Consider the following 24,226-nt stretch of genomic DNA (forward strand, 5'->3'; position numbering starts at 1 on the left):
AATACCAAAAAAGAACACGGCGAACGGCTGCTTCCAGTCAACTTTATTTTTCACACTTCCACCACCAGAGCACAGCACACACACACCGATTCCCGCACTTCCTGGTTCACAGGTCATGCTCAACCCACCCCACATAGCTGGCCAAACACATGCCTGCAACAGAAGAACCAACTGCGTTTGTGGTTTCTCTCGTGTGTATAGAATAAAAAGATATCTGAATACAACACAATTAAATACATGTATTTGTACGCTTGTGTCTTCGTTGGAATAGGTGTGTATGCTATGTCAGTTGGTTCTTCTGTTGCAGGCATGTGTTTGGCCAGCTATGTGGGGCGGGTTGAGCATGACCTGTGAACCAGGAAGTGCGGGAATCGGTGTGTGTGCTGTGCTCTGGTGGTGGAAGTGTGAAAAATAAAGTTGACTGGAAGAAGCCGTTCGCCGTGTTCTTTTTTGGTATTGAAATCCTTAAGCAAAGATTGATTTAAGCTGCTTTTGTATCGATATAAGCAGACCAAATTGGCTGGCGGGAGATGAAAAGGGCATCGTAGTAACCGGATTATCATAATAACCGGGTATCGTACCAACGGAACTAATTATATCATAAAAGACTAGAAATTTGCCGGGAAATGAAAATAGTATCGTAATAAGTAGTAATTCGTTATAACCGATATCGATATAACGAGACTTTACTGTAATCTGTGGTGGTCCACCGCAAATGAATAACACTGACATAACGAGCGTTGTGTTGAACGCACTTCACCTCTATTTTGTTAGATGCAATGCTCCCCTCTAATGTCTCCTTCAGTTCTGTGACTTCTGCTTGCATCTTTGAGTTCTTCCGGCTGACATCCTCTCGTTCCAGGATTGCAGTGTTGTACTTGGCCTGGAGGGGCAATGACAAGACACAGAAATTTAGTGAGTTATTGTTATGACATATAAAAAAAAGACAATAAAATCTTCTAGGTGAATGAACAGTAAACAATTTAATAGAGGAAGACTGTCCGTATGTTAGCATGCCACTTTCTCATTGACAGAGGATGATTCCATTCATTCATTTTCTACTGCTTATCCTCACAAGGGTCAAGGGGGATGCTGGAGCCTATCCCAGCTGTCTTCAGGCGAGAAGCGGGGTACACCCTGGACTGGTGGCCAGCCAATCACAGGGCACATATAGACAACCATTCACACTCACATTCATACCTATGGACAATTTGGAGTCGCTAATTAACCTAGCATGTTTTTGGAATGTGGGAGGAAACCGGAGTACCCGGAGAAAACCCACGCATGCACGGGGAGAACATGCAAACTCCACACAGAGATGGCAGAGGGTGGAATTGAACTCGGGTGATCTATGTCTGAGGCATGCGCGTTAAGCACTCGTCCACCGTGCAGCCTCACTCCTAGCATTCATTTTCTACCGCTTTTCCTCACAAGGGTTACGGGGGATGCTGGAGCCTATCCCAGCTGTCTTCAGGGCGAGAGGCGGGGTACACCGTGGACTGGTGGCCAGCCAATCACAGGGCACATATAGACAAACAACCATTCACACTCACATTCATACCTATGGACAATTTGGAGTCGCTAATTAACCTAGCATGTTTTTGGAATGTGGGAGGAAACCGGAGTACCCGGAGAAAAAACATGCAAACTCCACACAGAGATTGCCGAGAGTGGGGTACGATTCCATGATGAGAATAAATTAGCAACGCTCCATGACTTGTTTAGGATAATCCAAATAATACTGACATATAAAACAAGACATGACTGGTGAAATAAAAAGGTTTTAAATACTGTGAGGTCTGTGACATCCTCCAAATGATGGCTAATGGTCTGGTCCTTCTGACTCAGCTCACTCCGGAGGTCTCTGGTTTGGTTGATCAGATCAACAACGACATCCTGACAAAGAAAGGAGAGAAAAAAAAGATAAAGAGATGTGTAAGAGAAACAAGTATAAATGGAGCACAAATCACATGAGCATACTTTGTCCTGTTCAATCTTCTGCTCCAGGCCTTTTATAGTTTCCTTGGCAGTGGATAGATTCTTCTCCAGGTGATCAAATTTGGATACCTTAGAAATGACAATGAGAGGGTCAAAGGCGGTGTATAATTCCAAGTCACACAAAACCCGGACAAACAGACTCTTTCCCAAATCCATCACTGTAATGATCAATCATAGATACATAGATAGATAGACTTCCTTTACTGTCATTGCACAATAACACAGCAATGAAATTGCCAATGAAATGTCGTTGCCTGGCTCCCGTATAATAAATAATAATAATAATGTGGAGAATAAATAGATGACATCAAATATGAACAACAGTGTACAGCGTAAACAGTAAATTCCCTCATTCATTCATTTTCTACCGCTTTTTCCCCCACTAGGGTCGTGGGGGGTGCTGGAGCCTATCCCAGCTGTCTTCGGGCGTGAGGCAGGGTAGCCAATCACATATAGACACATATAGGCACATATAGACAAACAACCATTCACACTCACATTCATACCTATGGACAATTTGGAGTCGCTAATTAACCTAGCATGTTTTTGGAATGTGGGAGGAAACCGGAGTACCCGGAGAAAACCCACGCATGCACGGGGAGAACATGCAAACTCCACACAGAGATGCCCGAGGGTGGAATTGAACCCTGGTCTCCTCGCTGTGAGGTCTGCGCGCTAACCACTCGACCGCCGTGCCGCCCGTAAACAGTAAATTGCACAACTAATTTAAGTAATTGGGAATAAATAATAATAATTTAAAGTGATAAATGAATAAATAAATGAACGATACTGCACGACTAAAAACACACATCTCACTGTTATGTACAATACGTTTCAAAATGTGCAATAAGATTCACTCATTCAAGTTAAATTCAGGTACAATATGTGAAATACTACCTTTTGTTTACTGCAATTCCACATTTTGTTTACTGTATAGGTTATTGTTTTTGGTGTACATATATTTACATTTATTCTGAACAGCACCTGCCATTTTTTATATTTATATTCTTATTCCTTATTTTATTTTTTTCCTTATTTTTTTTAAATTTTTACTTTCTACAAAATGCACGATGGCGTTGCACTCAAATTTCGTTGCATGCAATACAATGACAATTAAGGTGATTCTGATTCTAATGATGGACTTACCTGCTGTTGGATTTGTACGCTCAGGTCCGAGACTTGTTTCCTAAGATGTGTGTTCTCCTGAGCAGTTTCACCAAGTTCCCTGAAAGCACACCAGAGGACTCGTGTCAATCGAAGCATCTTTAGTCACGTTTGCCGACAATCACACACTCACTTTGATGTACTTTCTCTGTTCTCTCTTAACTGGGAGGTCAAAGTACTAGTGTGCTTTTTCTCCGTTTCCAGGGAACCGTTTAATTCCTACAAGAGAAAAACACCATAACTTGAGTTATTTGACAGGTCGCATTTCAGTGAGAGAATTGGATGGTTTAACTGACTGCAATCCGGGCCCGCAGTACACCCATCTCCTGCTGCCCGTCCTCCAGCTGCTGTCTCGCATGATCCGCGTCAAACTTGGCCTCGGCTTGGAGCTGGTCGAAGGAATCCTGCAGAGTCCGATGCTGCTCCAGGAGCTGCTCCCACTCCAGTCTGCCACAAAACATTGCTGTTATACGGAACAAGGTCTTCCAGCACAGCATCATTGCAGCCACACTTACTGGACTTTGTCGAGCTGGAGCCGAGTGGTGATCAGACTGCTGGAGAGTTGGCTTGTTTCGCTCTGCTGCTCGCTTTGCTTGTCTCCCAGCTCCTTCTTCGCTACGGCCAGCTCTTTGTCAGAAGACTGCAGCACCAGACGTAGGTCACGGATCTCACTTCTCAGAACTGAACGTGGAAGACAATAAATCTCAAAATAAGCTTGAAGAGCAACAAAATGACACTATGGAGTAGCAACAGAAACGGCACCTTCTGAAGCTTCCTGTTCAGACTGAAGGTTCTGGTGCAGGCCGTTGATCGTTTCCTGCAGTTTGAGCTGATCTCTGATCTTGTTGGCGCGCTCAGTTGAAAGTTGCTGCAGCAGGTCAAGAGGAAACCATTGGTCTAATTTGATACATTCGTTCATTTTCTACCGCCTATCCTCACAAGGGTAAGGGGGTGCTGGAGCCTATCCCAGCTGTCAATGCCAATCACAAGGCACATATAGACAACCAACCATTCACACTCACATTCATACCTATGGACAATTTGGAGTCGTCAATTAACCTAGCATGTTTTTGGAATGTGGGAGGAAACCGGAGTACCCGGAGAAAACCCACGCATGCACGGGGAGAACATGCAAACTCCACACAGAGATGGCCGAGGGTGGAATTGAACTCAGGTCTCCTAGCTGTGAGGCCTGCGTGCTAACCACTAGTCCGCCTTGCTGCCTTGATATCTATTATTCATTCATTCATTTTCTACCGCTTATCCTCACGAGGGTCACAGGGGGTGCTGGAGCCTATTCTAGCTGTCTTGGGGCGAGACGCGGGGTACATCCTGGACTGGTCGCCAGCCAATCACAGGGCACATATAGACAAACAACCATTCACACTCACATTCATACCTATGGACAATTTGGAGTTGCCAATTAACCTAGCATGTTTTTGGAATGTGGGAGGAAACCGGAGTACCCGGAGAAAACATGCAAACTCCACACAGAGATGGCCGAGGGTGGAATTGAACTCGGGTCTCCTAGCTGTGAGGCCTGCGCGCTAACCACGCCTTAATTTGATACATTTGCTGGATAAATATCATCACAAAACATGAAGAAACATCTCACTTCATCCTTTTGTCCAAATTCCTGTGACAATACATGGATCTGCTCTTCTAGCTTTGCAATTTGCTGAATCAGGTTCCTGTTCTTTAGCTCCTCCTCCCCCAGCTGGGCCTGCACGTGACTCATTTGCTCCTGAGGAGAAAACCCAAAATAATACAGTGAATTATCCTCCATACATTCCAGCATACAGTACTTATTTGAGAGCATCATTGGGACCTGGACTTGACGCAGCTCTTCGGTTAGCGCCATCTCAGTCATGTCTGAAGGAGGGGGCTCGGCCCAAATGTCATCTGCGTTATTATCGTCGGTGCCTGTCAAGTGTTCCGGGCTGGCCAGGGGCACGAGACGGGAGCGCAGGTTATACGCTTTGGTGGGAGTGGTGAGAATCTAAATGTTTGAAGAAAGGAGAATTGTAAACATCACACAAGGAGAAATGACAGCAGCAGATGACACAAACTTAGACAGAAAGAAGGATGGATACTGGATGGATAGATACTAGATACTAGATGGATACTGGATGGATAGATACTAGATGGATACTGGATGGATAGATACTAGATGGATACTGGATGGATAGATACTAGATGGATACTGGATGGATAGATACTAGATGGATACTGGATGGATAGATACTAGATGGATACTGGATGGATAGATACTAGATGGATACTGGATGGATAGATACTAGATGGATACTGGATGGATAGATACTAGATGGATACTGGATGGATAGATACTAGATGGATACTGGATGGATAGATACTAGATGGATACTGGATGGATAGATACTAGATGGATACTGGATGGATAGATACTAGATGGATACTGGATGGATAGATACTAGATGGATACTGGATGGATAGATACTAGATGGATACTGGATACTGGATAGATACTGGATACTGGATAGATACTGGATACTGGATGGATAGATAGATACTGGATGGATAGATAGATACTGGATGGATAGATAGATACTGGATGGATAGATAGATACTGGATGGATAGATAGATACTGGATGGATAGATAGATACTGGATGGATAGATAGATACTGGATGGATAGATAGATACTGGATGGATAGATAGATACTGGATGGATAGATAGATACTGGATGGATAGATAGATACTGGATGGATAGATAGATACTGGATGGATAGATAGATACTAGATAATCCTTTACTGTCATTGAACAATATCACAGCAGTGAAATTGCCAACGATATGTCGTTGCCTGCCTCCCGCATAATAATACATAATAATAATAATAATAATGTGGAGAATAAATACGTAGATGACATCAAATATGAACAACAATGTACAGCGTAAACAGTAATTTGTACAAATAATTTGGAATAAATAATAATAATTTCAAGTACTGGTTGTGTGTGCGGGCAGGTAGACGGGCCATTACCTTCAGAGTTTCCACGTGAATTCTATTCAATTCAGAGACTTCTTTCTTTTTGTAGGCGTTGGTGGCTTCCAGAATGTTCTCCAAATGCTTGTTGGACTTGTCAAGGTATCTTCTGTCAGACTCCAACTGAGACATCTGCTTCCTGAAAAACACACAAATAGGGTTTCCCACTCGTTTCGTGACATTCTTTTTCCCGCCGCTTCAGTTGCATTTACCGAAATTGTTTCTATGTTTATGACTCAAACATTTGATGCGCAGTCTCTGGTTATAATTTAGCAATGACAAAGAACTAACATGTCCTCCTTGCCCTCACGTGTACCTCTTGAGCTGACCAAACCATGTTGCCATCATCAACAGACTTCCTGCAAACATTGCCCTGTGTAAATCTCTCCTAGCCAAGTCCCTGAATTGCCTTCCATCCTCTCGCTTTCAAATTTAGGCTTCCTGACATTGTCACTCGCCCCTGTAATAAAAAGGACAACACACATTTCAAACTGTCCACGACTGGCTTTTGTGGTTTAATCAACCTATCAAGGCATTGGAATTTGAAAGTGAAAGTGACTGAATAAAGTCAGCCTGACTGATTGATTGATAGCTGCATGTTATGCAGAAATGCCAGCGGGTGAGTTTTCACCACCTCCTTTTCTCATTTTATGGACGCCCACCTTCCCTGTGGTCTCTCACTCGCGCATCTCGCTCTGTTGACAACTATGCTCATTGGAAATTAATCAGCGTTTAAAAAAAAAAAAAACAAGTGTCCATCCATATTGAAATTATATGACCTTCATATCAACTCGTTAAGTAATGGTAATGGTTTAATTTCATTTGAACGTGCATCAGATTACAATTGAATGCATCACATAATCAGTTCACAGTTCCACATGTCCAAAAGGAGTAGGAAGAAGCAAAGCTTATTAAATCCTACCCCTCCATCTGGTACTTTTACAATCAGTAACTGTTACATTTGTTCACTTCCTGCTTTCCTAATATAATTTAATTTTATTTAATTGTATTTTTTTTTAAATAAAAAAAAATATTAATGGTTTTATTTCATTTGAAAATGCATCAGATTACAATTGAATGCATCACATAATCAGTTCACAGTTCCACATGTCCAAAAGGAGTAGGAAGAAGCAAAGCTTATTAAATCCTACCCCTCCATCTGGTACTTTTACAATCAGTAACTGGTACATTTGTTCACTTCCTGCTTTTCTAAGATAGTTGAACTTTTTTTTTTGTCACATACCAAAGTACGAGGTGATATGACCATTCAATGACATAATGGGTACCATAGTAACCGTCAATATAGTGATTATATATATATATATATATATATATATATATATATATATATATATATATATATATATATATATATATATATATAATATATAGCACATCATGACTGGTTCAAGACTCTTCATCCTTGTATTAAGTATTGCCATAATTTCCTGTCAATCAAGCAGACATAACCTGCTGTTCAAACAACTGAGTTTCATTTCCCCGTGTACATTAAAAAAAAAAAAAAATCTATAATATCTATATTTTAAATAATAATAAAACTCCAGCCTTACTTGGTGATCTCCTTGTACTCCTCAAAGGCCTGAAGAGCCGCTGTGAGATCCGACTGTTTCTGCAGCAGTTGAGCTTTCAGCTTCTCCGTTGCGGATGCAGTTAGAGCATCGGTAGCCACGGAGGTCAAAGCACCTGCTGGAGCGACAAATTAGGATTAATTATGTATCGTCAGATCATGCAGCCCTCAGTTTTCTATGCTTCTTTATTTCCTGTGGACAGCTGGAGCCTAGCCCATATTACTGCGGGCATTGTGGAGTGGTAGATTGTAAATGGGGGGTGTACAGACTTTTTCCCACCAAGGTTCACATACAGTGGGTGCACGTCCTGCTTTGTAAATATGACACGTTTAATGTTATGCATGTTGTTGTTTGCCATGGTGTCAAGTTTGCTGCATAGTGCTTGTAGGTCAATATACTGTATTACCAGCTACATAAGTCTTGTGTTACAGCAAGTGAGTGTAATACAGGGGTCTCAAACATGCGGCCCGCGGGCCAAATGTGGCCCGCAGGACACTAGTTTGAGGCCCCCGCCTTGATATGAAAGTTTAATGTTAGTGCGGCCCGCGCAAGTTTGATATGGATGCTGTATGGTATCATGTAGCCAGAAAAAATTATTACGTTTGATTAATGTTCATGTTAAAGGTTAAATAACTGTTAATAGTTATCCTCCCTATCCGTGTGGAAGTGGTAAGTTTTTGGCGATTTAAGTTTAAAGGAAATAACTTGAAGGGTACCGTTTAGGCCGCTAGCTCTCTAGTTTGCGAGTTAGCATGTGTCTCAAGACCCTGCAGTTGCGCAATATGTTGTAAATAAAAAGAGTATAAATGTGACTATAGTCGTGTTTTGTCATGTCTACAGGGCTCTAATAATGCTTTGTTCATTTTAATCTGAAAAAAATAATTTGTCTACCCACCAACTATATGTGGTTTCTTAAGTTTTTATTATTTGCCGTTTTATTATTATTATATTTATTTATTTATTACTGATTGATTGATTTTCTTTATTCTTGGTTTGTTTATTTATTTTTCATCTTATTTTGTGTAGAAAAATAAAAATTAAGATATTTGAGAACAGTGGAATGTTTTATCAGAGCTTTTCGTGTAGAAAATTGAAACCAAACCAAAGTTTATTCATTTTTCTGTTTTTAATAAATGCGTTTTTTTTTTTTTTTTTTTGAAAACCTGATGCGGCCCAGTCTCGCCCAGACCCCAGCTCCAGTGGCCCCCAAGTAAATTGAGTTTGAGACCCCTGGTGTAATATCTAACCATATATCTTATGAATAACAAACCATTTGCAGCTATTTTTGGCCCACAAGCTGTGGACAACCCTGCGGTAAAACTATAATGAGTACACAGCTTACTTCCTGCAATGCTTTCCGTTTCGATGGCCCTCTGGAATTCTTCTTCCAGCTCGGCAGCAACTTGTGTTCCAGCTTCTTCGGAGTTCCCCTCCGACACAAGGGAGCGAAGTTGACGATTCTCCTGTCTGAGGCTGTAGTTCTCCGCTGCATAGCGAGTCATCTTCGGGTGATGGTCAACCTGAAAAAAAATAAATAAATATTGTAATTCGAAAATAATATGGAGTATAAATGTGAATGAAATAAATTCACCTGGTCTCGTAAAATCTTATTCTCTTGCTTCAGCTGGTCAATGTGAGCCTGCGACTCCTCGTCCGTAAGGGAGGCAGATCCTGCCTTTAGTTTCTTCTCGAGACGATTGATATGATCCTCACGGAACTTAACAATCAGACGACTGGAGTGGATGAACTTGTCTTTCTGGGTCCAGGCCTCCTCCAGCTGAGACAGTTTCTTAAGCAGCACCTGGATGCACAGTTGGACGGTGTAGCACCTATGAAAATGGAATGGCTTTTTCCTCGCTACTTGTACCATCCCTCCACAAAGTTTCCAAGAAACGGCAAACAACAAGAGCTTAAGAAAAAAATAATAATAAAGATGCCCATACCCTCTTTTCTTCCTCACGCTTCCTCCACAAACGAACAGCGGCAATAAACTTGGCTTTATACAAGACATCACGTTCCATGTCTATGCTTGGCTCTGGACGGGGAAAAAAAAATGATACAGTTCATGAAAGAATAAATCACTGTAGTGGATCCATATGCATATGTGATTCCCAATTTATGGACCTGCAAACTTGCGGAATTAGAAAAAAAAACATCTCATTCAAACTGAGTGGTTAATCGTTCATAAATATATGAATAATTTCCATTAACTTATTCCAAAGACCAGATAACCAAAAGGTACAAAAACCGAGACTATTTTTTTACATGGAAAAAAATGTAAATCCAACTAATCTGTTCCAGAAACACAAAAATATTTAATTTCATTTCATTTTCTACTGCTTTTTCCTCACGAGGGTTGCTGGAGCCTATCCCAGCCTTTGGGCGAGAGGCAGGGTACACCCTGGACTGGTGGCCAGCCAATCACAGGGCACACACATATAGACAAACAAACATTCACACTCACATTCATACCTATGGACAATTTGGAGTCGCTAATTAACCTAGCATGTTTTTGGAATGTGGGAGGAAACCGGAGTACCCGGAGAAAACCCACACATGCACGGGGAGAACATGCAAACTCCACACAGAGATGGCCGAGGGTGGAATTGAACCCTGGTTCAACCCCCCCAAAAATATGGGAAAAAAAAAAATTATAGTTTTGCAGGCAAAAAAGAATGCTAAAATAATTATAAATGGAAAATGGACTGCTGTCACTCTCACCCTTCTTTGGCCCCGTGGCGGATTATCCAGCAGGTACAATTGTTAGGTACAATATTGGATGAAAACAGACTTTAAAAAAAAAAAAAAACAAGGCAAAGTTTTGCCAAAAATTTCAGGCGAAAACCTAAATCATATCAAAACCAAGACTTGACTGTATGACATATACTGTATGACATATACTGCATGTATAACGATGCAAATGGCAATTGACGAGTGAAGGTTCTGGAGCTGAATCTAATGTGATAATTACAAGTTGCTTTTATTGCAAATGTTGAAACCTGAAATTGGAGAACGTCAATGTAAAACTAGCAGGAGGATTTGGAGGAGTAACAGTAAGCCATGTGTCAAAAATAGACTATTCTTTCATCAATTACTCGCCTATTTTTGTAATTCTCTCATACGTACACCCAACTAAAACCATTCATATACTGAGCAGGAAATAAAATATATGATTGAGTTATGAAATGCAGTTAATTGTAAAGGAGTATTACTGGACATCGGGAGCCCCGGTCCTCCTGGTGCGACGTCGCTCCCATAATGCACTGGCTGAGATGAGCGAGCCTGTGCCAGCTGCTCCTTTAGCTTCTTCACCTCGGCTTGTAGCTGCCTCACATTTCCCTGAGTGTCTTCATTGACGATGGCCTGTAAGAAACAGGAAAACAGAACATTTACGGTTTGCTGTATTGCAACAAGAGGTAATGTTTAATTACCTTGTTCTTGATCAGCTTTGCTCTCTGGGCAAACTGCAGAGTCGACAACGTTTCCCCGAAACATTTTGATCCGGGGTGAACGTTGGCGATGACGTAAGTCTTTGCATTTCCACCAAGAGAATCCTAAAAATGTTTAGATAGCGGTTAACACCGTGTAGCATTTTACGGTAATATGCACTGAAATGTGTAGCCACTGACCCGTAACAGGAAGGTGAGTTTAGAGTCTCTATAGCAAATGTGGCGGTTCTTCCCATTAGATACGTCAACTAAAGCCATAATCACTTGACCGAGGCACATCAGGGAGCGATTGATACTGCTGGCCTCCTGAAAATAGAACCAATGCACACAGTAGCATAAAAAATAAAAAAAAAAACACACACAAAACGGGACCTCAATGAGCCAGTGATGAATCAGGAATCTTTAACCTTGAGTCTGGAGCCTTCAGTGTGCGTGTCTTTCTGCCTCTCTGAGCCTGCCAGATCCACCAAGTTGAGCTGAGACATTCTGATGTTCACCACTTCATTCATGGACTCCTTGGACTCCAGAATCATGGTGAAGACAGCGTGAGACCTGGAAGACTCACGGTTCATTGAAGTGGAGGCCACTCGGCGATTACGCCAACCACGAGACAACACCTGAAAGGAATGTCGATGGGTTAATTTTGTTAACATTTTTAAAAATCTGATTAATAATAATAATGATGGATTATTCCGCATTACAACATAGATTACACTGTTATTTCCAACCTGGTAGGCTTCAGCAGCAGAGTTGACAAACTTCTCCACAGCCCCCTCCACAAACACCCCCTTCTTGATGTTCTCTCTGACAAACAAGCTAGCGGAGGCTGTGTCCAGGAGGTCAAAAACTTGCTCATTGTAAATCTCAATGAAGGAACATTTACAGAGAAAACTTTTGGATTGAGACTGAAAAAAAAGAGAAAAAAACAACATTATTGTTAAAACAACATCTTTCTATCACTTTCATAATGATGAACTACACTCACCCGTTCCGTTTCTCTGTTAATGAGAAAAAACAGGTACTCAAAACTGCGGGGAATAACACCCCGCAGTTCATCTGTAAAGTTGTCCAACTCTGAAGGTCCTAACCGTGGAAGAAGAAAAAAAAATTACAGTAAACCTCGGATATATCGGATTCAATTGTTCCCACTGGTTTTGTCCGATATAAGCGAAATCCGTTATATGCGTATACCGGAAAATGTCCGTTTTACGCATATATCGGATTTGTATCCGGTATATGCGTAAATCGGATTTTATCCGTTATAAAAAGGCACTTCCTTGACTATGTTTCCAATGTACCTGGACTGGGCAATGAAAAGAGACGTAAGGTAATGAGAATTGAACTTTATTGGACTCTGAGCATAACAAATTGTTAATTAAGCTAGGCCCTGTTACGCCCGTCAGGCCTACGTTATTTCCAATAGTGAGGTTAAGATCTCATTCACTGCTGTGCTAGTATTATTGACGTCACTCACTTTTATATTTGTCCTAAATCTGGAGCCAGGAGAAAGACAATAGCCAGTGACATCAACAAGATTAGCATAACGATGCGGCCATCCGATATATGCGAGGGAAATTTAATGTAAATGCATTGGAACGGGACTGGAGATTTTGTCCGAAATAGGCGAAATCCGTTATAAAAAATCCAATATATGCAATGAATTTTTATTGGAAATGCATTACAGAAAAATCGGTTCTTTTTTATCTGTCCGTTGTGAGCGAATTTCCAATATATCCGAGGTTTACTGTACATTTCTTTATGAAACAAATTTTAAATCAAATTCTCACCTAGCATGGTGTACGTTTTCCCTGAACCTGTTTGGCCACTGCAAAAGAAACACAATAACTAACTTTGCCAATATAGTTTTATGGTGTATTATTGATTACACAGTTTACTTACTAGGCAAAAATGGTACCGTTGTATCCATTCATGCATGACTCTACAATACTCTTGGCCACACTGGAAAATACAGAGTCCTGTCGGAGAATGACACACAATATTCACACAACAACGTCAAAGTTAGTCCAGTATATGGATGATAAAATAAGCAAAGTTCCACCAGACCAGACCTGAGACGTGTCCATGTCTGCAACATGATCATAAGTGAAGGTTCGCGGCTCTGGTTTTGAGAGGAGACGTATAGTACTCGGTGAGGTGACCTTGAGACATAGACTCTGATCACCATCAGTGGTTAGTCCGGTGCCCTGGGTCAGAGGTCGAACTCGAACAAAAACTTTGATGGAATCACTGTCGCCGCTGTAAGACCGAGATAATACCAAAGAATTAAAACTAGACACAATGTAAAAACAAATGAGGTATTATTATGAGATTATGTGAATGGAATTAAGATTGCTGCTGATTTAATTGCATTGGGAAATGTGGCTATTCATGTTTAGGGGTAAGGTGTATATGTCCTGGGTTTACCAACCTGCCAGCGAACTGGTTAGAATCGCTACCTCCTAGAAAAGAAACAACAACAATAATAATGGCTACCATTATAATATTATTAGAATCATTATAATATCATTATATTTGGCAGTTTACTGGAAACAGACGTGATATCTCGTGTCATCGTAAAGGCAAGGCCTTTTAACTGAGTCAAGTCGTCTTCTCCGCGAACTGCACACTGTAAAGCTTACATATAAGACATGTATATTTATGTATGTATGTTACCTTTTCCACTGCAATTCATTGTCGACGAGAATGTAGTCGCTGTTAAATGGAAACGTCAAACTATTTCATCGTTTGTCCGTCGAACTTTGTTTACAATCGGATTTGGCGGGCAACCTGAATATACTGCCTGCTTTTATTCTTCGTTGGTGATTGGCGGCAGCTGGAACTCATTACTGCCACCTTCTCGAATTAAAGGAACATGCCTTCTTTTTATTTTTGTTTTTGAGGGGGGGTCGCATGCAACGTTTTCGTACGCTACGTACTGTACCGGAGTGGTTAAAGGAACAATGCATAATTTTATGTTGTCGCTGTGACATTTTGTAATTATAAAATATGGATAATTTGACAAACTAAGCGCATATATTCACGTGGTAGATACCTAGAGTAATCTTGTTTGTGTCGTCTAACAAACTTGTTTAAAAAAAGCTTAACGTATAGCTCATTGACGTCCTAACATTTCAAACATGTTTGCATAAAACATTGCTAAATTTGTTAACATTTTGCATAATACACAACATATAAACTAATCACGTTTAACCGTGGCCGTAAGATACGATAAACAACTAAACCTTTCAGATAGTTGTCACATCCAATTTCGCTTTTCCTGAATCATCTTGACTTTGTGAATGTCTTTGATCGAGCTCCTCAATGCGCAGTCGCCAGTGTGTCACTTCCGTGTTTTACGCGATTGGCTACTTTGAATGTTTCTCACAATCTTATTGGTCCGTTTATGGTATTTAACACCCAAACGGTCTTCTCCCAACAGGAAGGCGATTTTTCAAACAGAAAGTCAGTCTTATTTGCCCACACTAGAGTTATATGTAACGACAGGAAGATTCCATTCTGCGAGTCTTTTTATTGAATTCGAGGTACGTGGTTGGATATTCGTGTACTTCTTCTTTAAAACAAAGTTTTTTTTATTTGAACCCAGTACCGTTAGCTACCATTGTTTGGCAAGTTCGTGAAAAGTGTGTAAATGTAGTTGTTAACGTTTGTATGATGAGAATACGAATATGCTAACGCTATATAATGCAACGTCACTGCTAACTAGGTTAAAGTTAACGTCTCTAAGTTAGCTGTTTTACGTTCGAATGAGTATTTTTATGAACAATGTAAGGCAGTGGTATGAATTGTGATGACAGATGTACACAGTGGTTATGTGTTACATTGTGACAAAGACGGACGTTTGGTTCACAATTGATGAAGCACTGATGTCATTTTGTTTGACTTTTTTTTTTTTTAGCGGTGTAAAAATGAGACTCGTGAGAAAGTCACATGACCTATTGTCGGGCTGTTCTAATGTTGACCAAAGGGGGCGCTATACGACAGACTTATTTTTGCTACAGTCATGCAAAATAATAGTCAACAAAATTGCAATGACCATACTAAATGGTTTGTATATTGTTTGGTATTGTTGTTGAGTTTTTTATGAGCAATTGTATACCCACAGGGTTTCCTCACCACAAGCACATTTTGGTGCAAACCTTGAAAAAAAAAACCATCCAAATGTCTTATCAACTAGATGCAGCTTTCATCTTGTAAAGACTCCTCCTTTCAGAGTTTTAAGTACTCCCTGTTTACGCAGGATGAACTCTGTTGAAGTGAACGATGAGAATTTTGGCGTCAACACTGGAGGAGGAAAGCACAGCAGCACAAGTGACATTTTCACCCTGGACCAGCCGACCGGGAGGCCGTCCATCCTGCGTCAGACGGAGAACCTCCCCAGCAAGACGTTGCCAAAGGGCATCAAGGTACACCGCAATCAATAAATAATCACACATTATTACTTGTACTTCACCCTCCCTGTACTGAGCTAGTATTTTTGTGTCTAGGTTTGTTTCCAGACTCCAAGAAGAGACCCAGTAACTAAAAGATTATTATCACCTACCAAGACTGTTATTGCATGTCTGGACGAGTGCACGAAAGCAATGGAGTCCTTAAATTTGGACCTGACCACGTATGTACTGTCTCTCATTCATAATATGCTATAATATGATAAACTGTTATCATTTTACACTGAAAATGGTGCTTCTTTTTGTAGCACTTTGCCACAAGAGACACCTGAACAACCCGATGGTCCCAAACAAGGTACGAGATCCATCTACTGTACAGTCATCCCTCATTAATCACAACTAATTGATTCAAGACCCGATTGTGAAAAGTGAATTTCCACAAAGTAGGACTCAAATGTTAATTGAATTGAATAATGCATAAGGCTAAAAATAACCAATTAGCTCAAAATGTCATCCAATACTTCTCTACAAGAGAGGAGAAATATGATCTCAGGGAAGAACTCCATTTGAAACACTTCTATGCTAGGACTACGTTAAAAAGCCATAGCATTTCAGTATGTGGAATCAAACTATGGAATGGATTGAGTAAGGACCTCAAACAATGCACAACGATGAGCCAATTCAAGAAACAATACAAGCAGTTGATGTTTGCTAAATACAAGGATGAAGAGTCTCGAACCAGTCATGATGTGCTATATATATATATATATATATCACTATATTGACACTTACTATGGTACACATTATGTCATTGGATGCTCATATCACCTCCTACTTTGATACATGACAAAAAATAAAATTAATTATTATTATTAGAGCCCTGTAGACATGACAAAACATGACTGTAGTTACATTTATACTTTTTTTTTTTTATTTACAACATATTGCGCAACTGCAGGGTCTTCAGACACATGCTAACTCGCAAACTAGAGAGCTAGCGACCTAAACGGTAGCCTTCAAGTTATTTCCTTTAAACTGAAATAACCAAAAACTTACCACTTCCACACGGATAGGGAGGATAACTATTAACAGTTATTTAACCTTTAACATGAACATTAATCAAACGTAATAATTTTTTCTGGGTACATGATACCATACAGCATCCATATCAAACTTGCGCGGGCTGCAACCAGTGTCCTGCGGCCCACATTTGGCCCGCGGGCCGCATGTTTGAGACCCCTGTGATAGAGCATTAGAGTCCTGTGAACATGAGCTAACACCCCTATAGTCACCTTTTACACTTGTGTTACCAAATATAGTAAACAAGATAAGAAATAACTCAGCATTAGCATTGGGAAAGTTGCTAGTAGAATCTCAACCATAATGTTGGTCAATTGTGCCCTTTGTCAATTTGGTGGTGGCGTCACGGAAAAAGCAAAGCTCCACCCGTGGAGTTAATCGTGAGGTACCCACAGAGATGAATTCTCGCAGGTTGAACCCTAAATTGTACAACTTTAGAGGTTCCACTGTATGTGCCAATTAAGGGCGTTGGACTCTTATTGAGTGTGTTGTGATTTTACGTTGCAGGCGAATTGTCTTCCTACCCAGATGATGACATGCCAATACAAAGCAAAGGTGGTTACCACTTGGATTTTGACAACCTGGACAACATGGACCCTTTCCAGACATCTAACAAGATGGTCCTGTCCCCTCCAAGTGAGAACCCTTCCCCCAAACAAGTAGACGATATCCGCGAGGAGCCCACCAAGTCGGATTCCGCATTGGAGGAGACGCTACCCATCACCCCCTCGCTGGAGAACTCCTTGGTTTCTACCGGCGTCTGCTCTACTGACAGCAGCGTGGTCATCGTGACGCTTCCAGCCGCGGAGCAAGAATCACGCAGCGCCACACCTGATGTCCCCGCTGAGTCTTCCCCAGGTGGCGTTCTCCACGAGCCTCCGGAGAATTTTGTTGACGATGCACCTCCGCCTCCAAAAGGATCCTACAGCTTTGATCCCGACGACATCGATTCAATGGATCCTTTCAAAACGGGAGGCTCCAAAATCCAGAACTCGCCTCTCCTAGGAAGGAAGGCGCCGGACTGTCAAGAGGTGAAGCGGATGGAGCCCGTAGATGTGGAGGTGCCTATTCAAGCTGGCGTGAAGCCCATCGCCACCGTGGCCCCGATTTCGTCTGACACCCAAGCGGCCGAATCCAAGCCCCCGCCAGTCGCCGCACCCGCCAACAAAGGTCCCATCAAGTTGGACTTCAACTTTGATGATGGCGGCGAGCTTAAACAGAAGCCACCTAAGAAGTTTGGCAAGAGGTCGTCTGGCTTCAAACCCAAAGAGACCGAATTGGATGTGAAGGCACAAGGAGACATCGCGCAGAAGTCAGAAGTGGGCGCCCCCGAAGACGTGTACTCTCTAGACTGGGAAAAGCTCCAGGACCCTTTTGCAACAAAGTCCCGCATCAACGACTCTCCTCAGACCGGTTCTCTACCTGCTGAAGAGGACCAGACACCTGCTTGGTACCGAGTCTAATCCAGTCTTTGGTTTTTGGATGTCACCTTTTGCTAATATGGTTCCCCCCTCCCCCCTTACCTGCAGTGCTAATGAGAGCATTTCCATTCCTGACGTCAACGTCAAAGCAGTACCAGACCCAATCCAGGTTAGTTTCTTTTAATCATAATAAATATAAAATATAAATATGAAAAATAATTTAAAAAATATTTTAATATTTATTTTATTTTTATAATATTTATTTTTAATATTTTAATTATTTTTTTAAATCCTGATCTGACATTTGAAATCTCTAAAGATAAATTACACACCCAATAAAATATATATTTTTGGTATAAGAAGTGTTTTTTTTTTTTTTGTATTGAGCAGCGACTTCATCTTTTCTTGTTGTTTTTGTGTTGACAGGAATCTGAGGAGGCTCTAGCCTCCACAGTAGAACTCCTCCCTGCAAAGCAACAACCAGAAGGCAGCCTGTCTGAGTTCAATGAAGAGTTTGTTCCTGGGACTGAGTGTAAGTCAATGGAGGTCTTCCAGTCTGCACTTGGCTTGATGGCAGTTTCTTAACCAGTTTCTTTTTTTGGGGGGGGGGGGGGGGTATAAGATTAAATGCATTTATGGAATTATATTATACTGTATATTTTTCCTGTAAATACATAATATACAGAATAAATATTTTCTGCTATAACAGTGCTTTTCTGCTATATATATATATATATATATATATATATATATATATATATATATATATATATATATATATATATATATATATATATTTTTTTTTTTTTTTTTATTTTATTTTTTTTTTTATGAGCACTGTTATAGCAGAAAATATGTATTCTGTAAATGATGTATTTACAGGGAGAAAATATAAATATATATATATATATATATATATATATTTCTCCCCATCCATCCATTTTCCTCCACTTATCCGGGTCGCGGGGGCAGCAGTCTTAGTAGGGAAGCCCAGACTATACATACATACATAAATACACTATAAATACATTAATTTTTTTTTGGGGGGGGGGATTTTCTCCCCCCAAAAATTAAATGTATTCTTAATTTATTTCAGACACGCATACTATGTTACATTATTGTGTCTCACATATACACTTGCAATACAATACACTTGCAATGTATATGTGTGTATGTATGTATGTGTGTATATACACACACACACAACACCTCATTACCACACATGTCTGAAAAGGAGCAGGAAGAAGCAAAGCAAAATGTATTTGATGTACTATATTCTTAAAGTCTATCATTTTTAAACTTTTTTTTTAAAATTTAATTAATGAGCAAAAAGGAAGTTTCTGGTTTGTGTAGGATTTTTTTTTTTGGGGGGGGGGCAAAAGAACCATACCACTTGTTCATATAATCACGGTTCTTTTCTTTTTCATAGTCATGTCTAACAACTTCGAAGGCCAAATCGACTACCTTGAACAGTTCGGCTCCTGCAGCGTGAGTGTTGACGTATACATCGGCTACTTTCGCCACCCCTTCGTCGGCGTATGACCTCAAACATTTCTTATTTTGTGTCTAGTTCAAGGAGTCTGCACTACGCAAACAGTCTTTGTACCTTAAATTTGACCCCCTGCTGAGAGAGAGCCCAAAGAATTGCGGCGGAGGCCCAGTCGTGCCGGTCCAATCTCTTCAACCTGCAGCACTTGTTTCACGGTAATGAACGCCGATTACGGTACTAGCGGTGCTGCTGTCGTCGATGGATGCAAAAATGTGACACGGTTTGTCTTTAATGTCTTCTGTCCCATTTTAGGTTTGAAATTCCTCCAGTGGCTGAAAAGGAAAGTGGAAGCTCACCTCAGGAGAACCCTAAACTGACCGATGACACAACAGCCCCAGTATGTCACTCTTAGGGATAATAATTGTTGATTCATCATCATGAAATCCTAATAATTCTTATCACTCTTTTATCCAGACGCCCCAAATACTGGAGAGCCTTGTCCCTCCTTTCGTGCAGCCTGCAAGCGGTGAAGGCACAATCATCGAAGTGCTGAAGTACAGTCAGAAAGACATGGACGCAGCCATCGCCAAGGTCCAGGCTGAGGTACCGTGACGTTAAAAAGAGTCGTTTACAAGAATGTGTCGCTTTTGGTGTATCGCTTTTTGACGAGAACGTGTTCTGCTTTGTGCTGCAGGCAAAGGCAAAAGAGGAACAAATGTGTGCTAAGTATAACGCCTTGCACGAGGAAGGTCAGGAAATGAGGTGGGCCTTTTTGAATAAAAGCAACATTTTATGGAATATCACTTTTTTTATATATATATATTTGCTGACATTTTCCCAATTCTCTTTCCAACAGGAAAGTCGTTGCAGAATTTGAGCTCACCATCACAAAAATGTTGGGTGAGTTCAAAGGAAATTCATTCATTTTCTAACGCTTATCCTCACGAGGGGTGCTGGAACCTATCCCAGCTGTCTTCGGGCGAGAGGCGGGGTACACCCTGGACTGGTGGCCAGCCAATTACAGGGCACATATAGACAAACAACCATTCACACTCACATTCATACCTATGGACAATTTGGAGTCGCTAATTAACCTAGCATGTTTTTGGAATGTGGGAGGAAACCCACACAAAACTCCACACAGAGATGGTCAAGAGTGGAATTGAACTCGGGTCTCCTGGCTGTGAGGCCAGTGTGCTAACCACTAGTCCGCCGTGTAGCATTGATATCTATTATTCATTCATTAATTTTCTACCGCTTATCCTCATAGGGGTGCTGGAGTCTATCCCAGCTGTCTTCAGGCGAGAGGCGGGGTACACCCTGGACTGGTCGCCAGCCAATCACAGGGCACATATAGACAAACAACCATTCACACTCACATTCATACCTATGGACAATTTGGAGTCACCAATTAACCTAGCATGTTTTTGGAATGTGGGAGGAAACCGGAGTACCCGGAGAAAACCCACACAAAACTCCACACAGAGATGGCAGAGGGTGGAATTGAACTCGGGTCTCCTGGCTGTGAGGCCAGTGTGCTAACCACTAGTCCGCCGTGTAGCATTGATATCTATTATTCATTCATTCATTTTCTACCGCTTATCCTCACGAGGGTCACGGGGGTGCTGGAGCCTATCCCAGCTGTCTTCAGGCGAGAGGCGGGGTACACCCTGGACTGGTCGCCAGCCAATCACAGGGCACATATAGACAAACAACCATTCACACTCACATTCATACCTATGGACAATTTGGAGTCGCTAATTAACCTAGCATGTTTTTGGAATGTGGGAGGAAACCTACGCATGCACGGGGGAGAACATGCAAACTCCACACAGAGATGGCCGAGGGTGGAATTGAACCCTGGTCTCCTAGCTGTGAGGTCTGCGCGCTAACATCAGTGTTTCTAATCCAATATGTGGACGTTATTGAAGCCGACCAAGAGAAGGAGCGTGAGCTATCCCAGGCCAAGCTCAACGAGGCCCTGCTGGAGAAGGAGCAGGCCTCCAGCGACCTCAACGGGGTGGAGAGGTCCTTGTCGGATCTGGTTAGACGCCTGGAGAAATACAAGGAGGCCATTGACGGCTATAAAAAGGTCAGATCCATGTTTACATGACATTTAAAACGTCATGCTCGGACTAACTGGTCTTCTTCGCCTCCTCACACCCACCCAGAATGAGGAGACGCTGAAAGCTTGTGCTCAGGATTATCTGGTACGAATCAAAAAGGAGGAGCAGCGCTACCACACCCTTAAAGCCCACGCCGAGGAGAAAATTGGCCAGTAAGAAAACCGCACATTTGCCGATGCGAGCGTTACCGGTCGCTCATCCTCACCAACTTCTTTTGCCGCCAGCGCCAATGAGGAAATAGCCAAGGTACGCGCCAAACACAAGACGGAAGTGTCGACGCTGCAAGTCCAGCTGCGGCGGGAGCAGCTGAAGGTTCAGTCGCTGGAGAAGAACCTGGACCAGAAGGTCAGCACAAACTTTTTTTTTTTTTTTTCCCGATTCTAAACATATTTGTTTTTCATCTGACAGACGAAGGAGGCTGAAGAGCTCACCAAACTCTGCGATGAACTCATCAGCAACGTCCAGAAGGGTTGATGGTCTTGACTTATTGTACAGATTTTTCATTGTTGTCTTTTTCACCCTGTCATGTTTGTCTCACTTTGACTTTTAATGTTCTTACAGTTGTGTCAAATTAAAAATATAGACAATTAAGATATGAAAGTGTTTTTTTTTTTTCTCTCCCAACCCCCCAAAAAGTGAGTTAATAATTTTGTCTTAAAGGAAATAGGTGCAGTTTCTGGGAGATCTAGACCAGGGGTCTCAAACACGCGGCCCGTGGGCCAAATGTGGCCCGCAGCACACTAGTTTGAGGCCCCCGCCTTGATATGAAAGTTTAATGTTAGTGCGGCCCGCGCAAGTTTGATATGGATGCTGTATGGTATCATGTACCCAGAAAAAATTATTACATTTGATTAATGTTCATGTTAAAGGTTAAATAACTGTTAATAGTTATCCTCCCTATCCGTGTGGAAGTGGTAAGTTTTTGGCTATTTAAGTTTAAAGGAAATAACTTGAAGGCTACCGTTTAGGTCGCTACCACTTATCCTCACGAGGAACGCGGGGGGTGCTGGAGCCTATCCCAGCTGTCTTTGGGCGAAAGGCGGGGTACACCCTGGACTGGTGGCCAGCCAATCACAGGGCACATATAGACAAACAACCATTCACACTCACATTCATACCTATGGATAATTTGGAGTCGCCAATTAACCTAGCATGTTTTTTGGAATGTGGGAGGAAACTGGAGTACCTGGGAGAACATGCAAACTCCACACTTCAACGAGGGTGGAATTGAACCTGGGTCTTCTAGCTGTAAGGCCTGCATGCTAACCACTTGGCTGCATGTAAAACTATATTTTTTAAATATCTTTGGAACGGAATTACTGTATATACATTAGTTCTTATGGGGTAACATTCATTTGGTTAACATCCGTTTTGGTTAGAGTTTCACCTCCTGAAACAAATTAATGACCAAGGTTCCGCTGTTTTTGAAGCATTAGTTTCAAAAATTAGAGTACCAGGAGAACATGCAAACTCCACACTTCACGCCAAGGGTGGAATTGAACTCAGGTCTTCTAGCTGTAAGGCCTGCATGCAAAACTATATTTTTTAATTGCTTTTTAGAACGGAATTATTGTATATACATTAGTTCTTATGGGATAACATTGATTTGGTTAACATCTGTTTCGGTTAGAGTTTCACCTTCTGGAACAAATTAATGACGCTAACCAAGGTTCCACTGTTTTTGAAGAATTAGTTTAAAAAATTAGAGTACCAGGAGAACAAGCAAACTCCACACTTCCACGCCGAGGGTGGAATTGAACTTGTGTCTCCTAGCTGGCCTGCATGCTAACCACTCGGCTGCATGTAAAACTATATTTTTTAAATTGCTTTTTTGGAACGGAATTACTGTATATACATTAGTTCTTATGGGGTTACATTCATTTGGTTAACATCCGTTTCGGTTAGAGTTTCACCTTCTGAAACAAATTAATGACGCTAACCAAGGTTTCGCTGTTTTTGAAGAATTAGTTTGGTTTGTACAGAAATATGAAGTTACTTGAATTTATTTGAAATATGCCATGAAGAACAAATGAATTTTCTTCAATTAAAAACAGCTAACGACAATGAATTCCCTTTTGTTGCGTATATGCAGTTAAAGAAAAGAACCGCTAGAGGGCAGTATTTACCTCCATTGTGTTCTCAGGCCTTTTCCCTCCTATTTAAAGAATGGCTGCTTAATAAAACTTTTTTTTTTTTTACCTTGCATATTTGATTAGTACATTGTGATAACTGTACACGTTCACCTGTGTGATGCCAGGACTCCGCATCCTCCGCATGTGATCATCAGACCAAAGCAAAGCTGAGCTTGATGGACAAAGCGGCCCTTCTTCCCGGGGAGGCAGGAATGACGGGATCTTGTCACGTCAGTCCCAGAGCAGGACAATGCATGCACTTCCTAAGCGGTGAAAGGGAATCCTACCTAGATTGGTTTTTGAAAAGGAACACAGATTGACATGAATGAGAAAACGACGCTGGT

At 41.4% G+C, this 24,226-nt stretch overlaps 2 protein-coding genes across 5 annotated transcripts in view; one reads left to right on the plus strand and one right to left on the minus strand.

Moving 5' to 3' along the window:
- The window catches only part of kif15 (kinesin family member 15), an 18,161-nt gene extending 3,625 nt beyond the window's left edge, over window positions 1-14,536 (minus strand). Inside the window, exons 1-26 of one of the 4 annotated variants that reach the window (XM_058089970.1) lie at window positions 14,471-14,536; window positions 13,657-13,687; window positions 13,298-13,484; window positions 13,128-13,204; window positions 13,016-13,053; window positions 12,214-12,311; window positions 11,957-12,133; window positions 11,636-11,845; window positions 11,409-11,534; window positions 11,211-11,333; window positions 10,992-11,142; window positions 9,723-9,814; window positions 9,371-9,580; window positions 9,122-9,299; window positions 7,762-7,897; window positions 6,188-6,329; window positions 4,991-5,161; window positions 4,778-4,906; window positions 3,925-4,030; window positions 3,678-3,843; window positions 3,459-3,609; window positions 3,296-3,381; window positions 3,145-3,223; window positions 1,981-2,067; window positions 1,792-1,896; window positions 761-883 (exon numbers count right to left, since the gene is read on the minus strand). In XM_058089970.1, coding sequence (XP_057945953.1) covers window positions 761-883; window positions 1,792-1,896; window positions 1,981-2,067; window positions 3,145-3,223; window positions 3,296-3,381; window positions 3,459-3,609; window positions 3,678-3,843; window positions 3,925-4,030; window positions 4,778-4,906; window positions 4,991-5,161; window positions 6,188-6,329; window positions 7,762-7,897; window positions 9,122-9,299; window positions 9,371-9,580; window positions 9,723-9,814; window positions 10,992-11,142; window positions 11,211-11,333; window positions 11,409-11,534; window positions 11,636-11,845; window positions 11,957-12,133; window positions 12,214-12,311; window positions 13,016-13,053; window positions 13,128-13,204; window positions 13,298-13,312 — 2,976 coding nt within the window. In that variant the 5' untranslated portion in view covers window positions 13,313-13,484; window positions 13,657-13,687; window positions 14,471-14,536. Of the gene's footprint in view, window positions 1-760; window positions 884-1,791; window positions 1,897-1,980; window positions 2,068-3,144; window positions 3,224-3,295; window positions 3,382-3,458; window positions 3,610-3,677; window positions 3,844-3,924; window positions 4,031-4,777; window positions 4,907-4,990; window positions 5,162-6,187; window positions 6,330-7,761; window positions 7,898-9,121; window positions 9,300-9,370; window positions 9,581-9,722; window positions 9,815-10,991; window positions 11,143-11,210; window positions 11,334-11,408; window positions 11,535-11,635; window positions 11,846-11,956; window positions 12,134-12,213; window positions 12,312-13,015; window positions 13,054-13,127; window positions 13,205-13,297; window positions 13,485-13,656; window positions 13,688-13,901; window positions 14,443-14,470 lie in introns of those variants that run through there. The other 3 variants (XM_058089969.1, XM_058089968.1, XM_058089971.1) reach the window with 3 other exon arrangements.
- A 67-nt stretch (window positions 14,537-14,603) lies between these two features.
- tacc3 (transforming, acidic coiled-coil containing protein 3) lies at window positions 14,604-22,333 on the plus strand. Its single transcript, XM_058089976.1, has 17 exons — window positions 14,604-14,770; window positions 15,487-15,652; window positions 15,734-15,858; window positions 15,943-15,989; window positions 17,222-18,164; window positions 18,244-18,304; window positions 18,562-18,667; window positions 19,565-19,623; window positions 19,706-19,839; window positions 19,937-20,021; window positions 20,099-20,227; window positions 20,319-20,386; window positions 20,481-20,524; window positions 21,556-21,716; window positions 21,796-21,902; window positions 21,975-22,095; window positions 22,159-22,333. Exons 2-17 carry the CDS (start codon window positions 15,488-15,490, stop codon window positions 22,222-22,224), a joined length of 2,421 nt encoding a protein of 806 aa, XP_057945959.1. The 5' UTR covers window positions 14,604-14,770; window position 15,487; the 3' UTR covers window positions 22,225-22,333.
- Window positions 22,334-24,226: the final 1,893 nt, after the last annotated feature.

Source organism: Doryrhamphus excisus, chromosome 13 (genome assembly GCF_030265055.1).
Source record: "Doryrhamphus excisus isolate RoL2022-K1 chromosome 13, RoL_Dexc_1.0, whole genome shotgun sequence".
Lineage (NCBI taxonomy): Eukaryota > Metazoa > Chordata > Actinopteri > Syngnathiformes > Syngnathidae > Doryrhamphus > Doryrhamphus excisus.

Excerpts from the sequence above, each read along its gene's own strand:
- tacc3 (XM_058089976.1), top strand. The coding sequence starts at position 15,488 with ATGAACTCTGTTGAAGTGAACGATGAGAATTTTGGCGTCAACACTGGA. Across the intron at positions 15,859-15,942 it reads TTAAATTTGGACCTGACCAC|CACTTTGCCACAAGAGACAC; the intron begins GTATGTACTGTC and ends TTCTTTTTGTAG. Across the intron at positions 18,165-18,243 it reads GAGGACCAGACACCTGCTTG|TGCTAATGAGAGCATTTCCA; the intron begins GTACCGAGTCTA and ends CCTTACCTGCAG.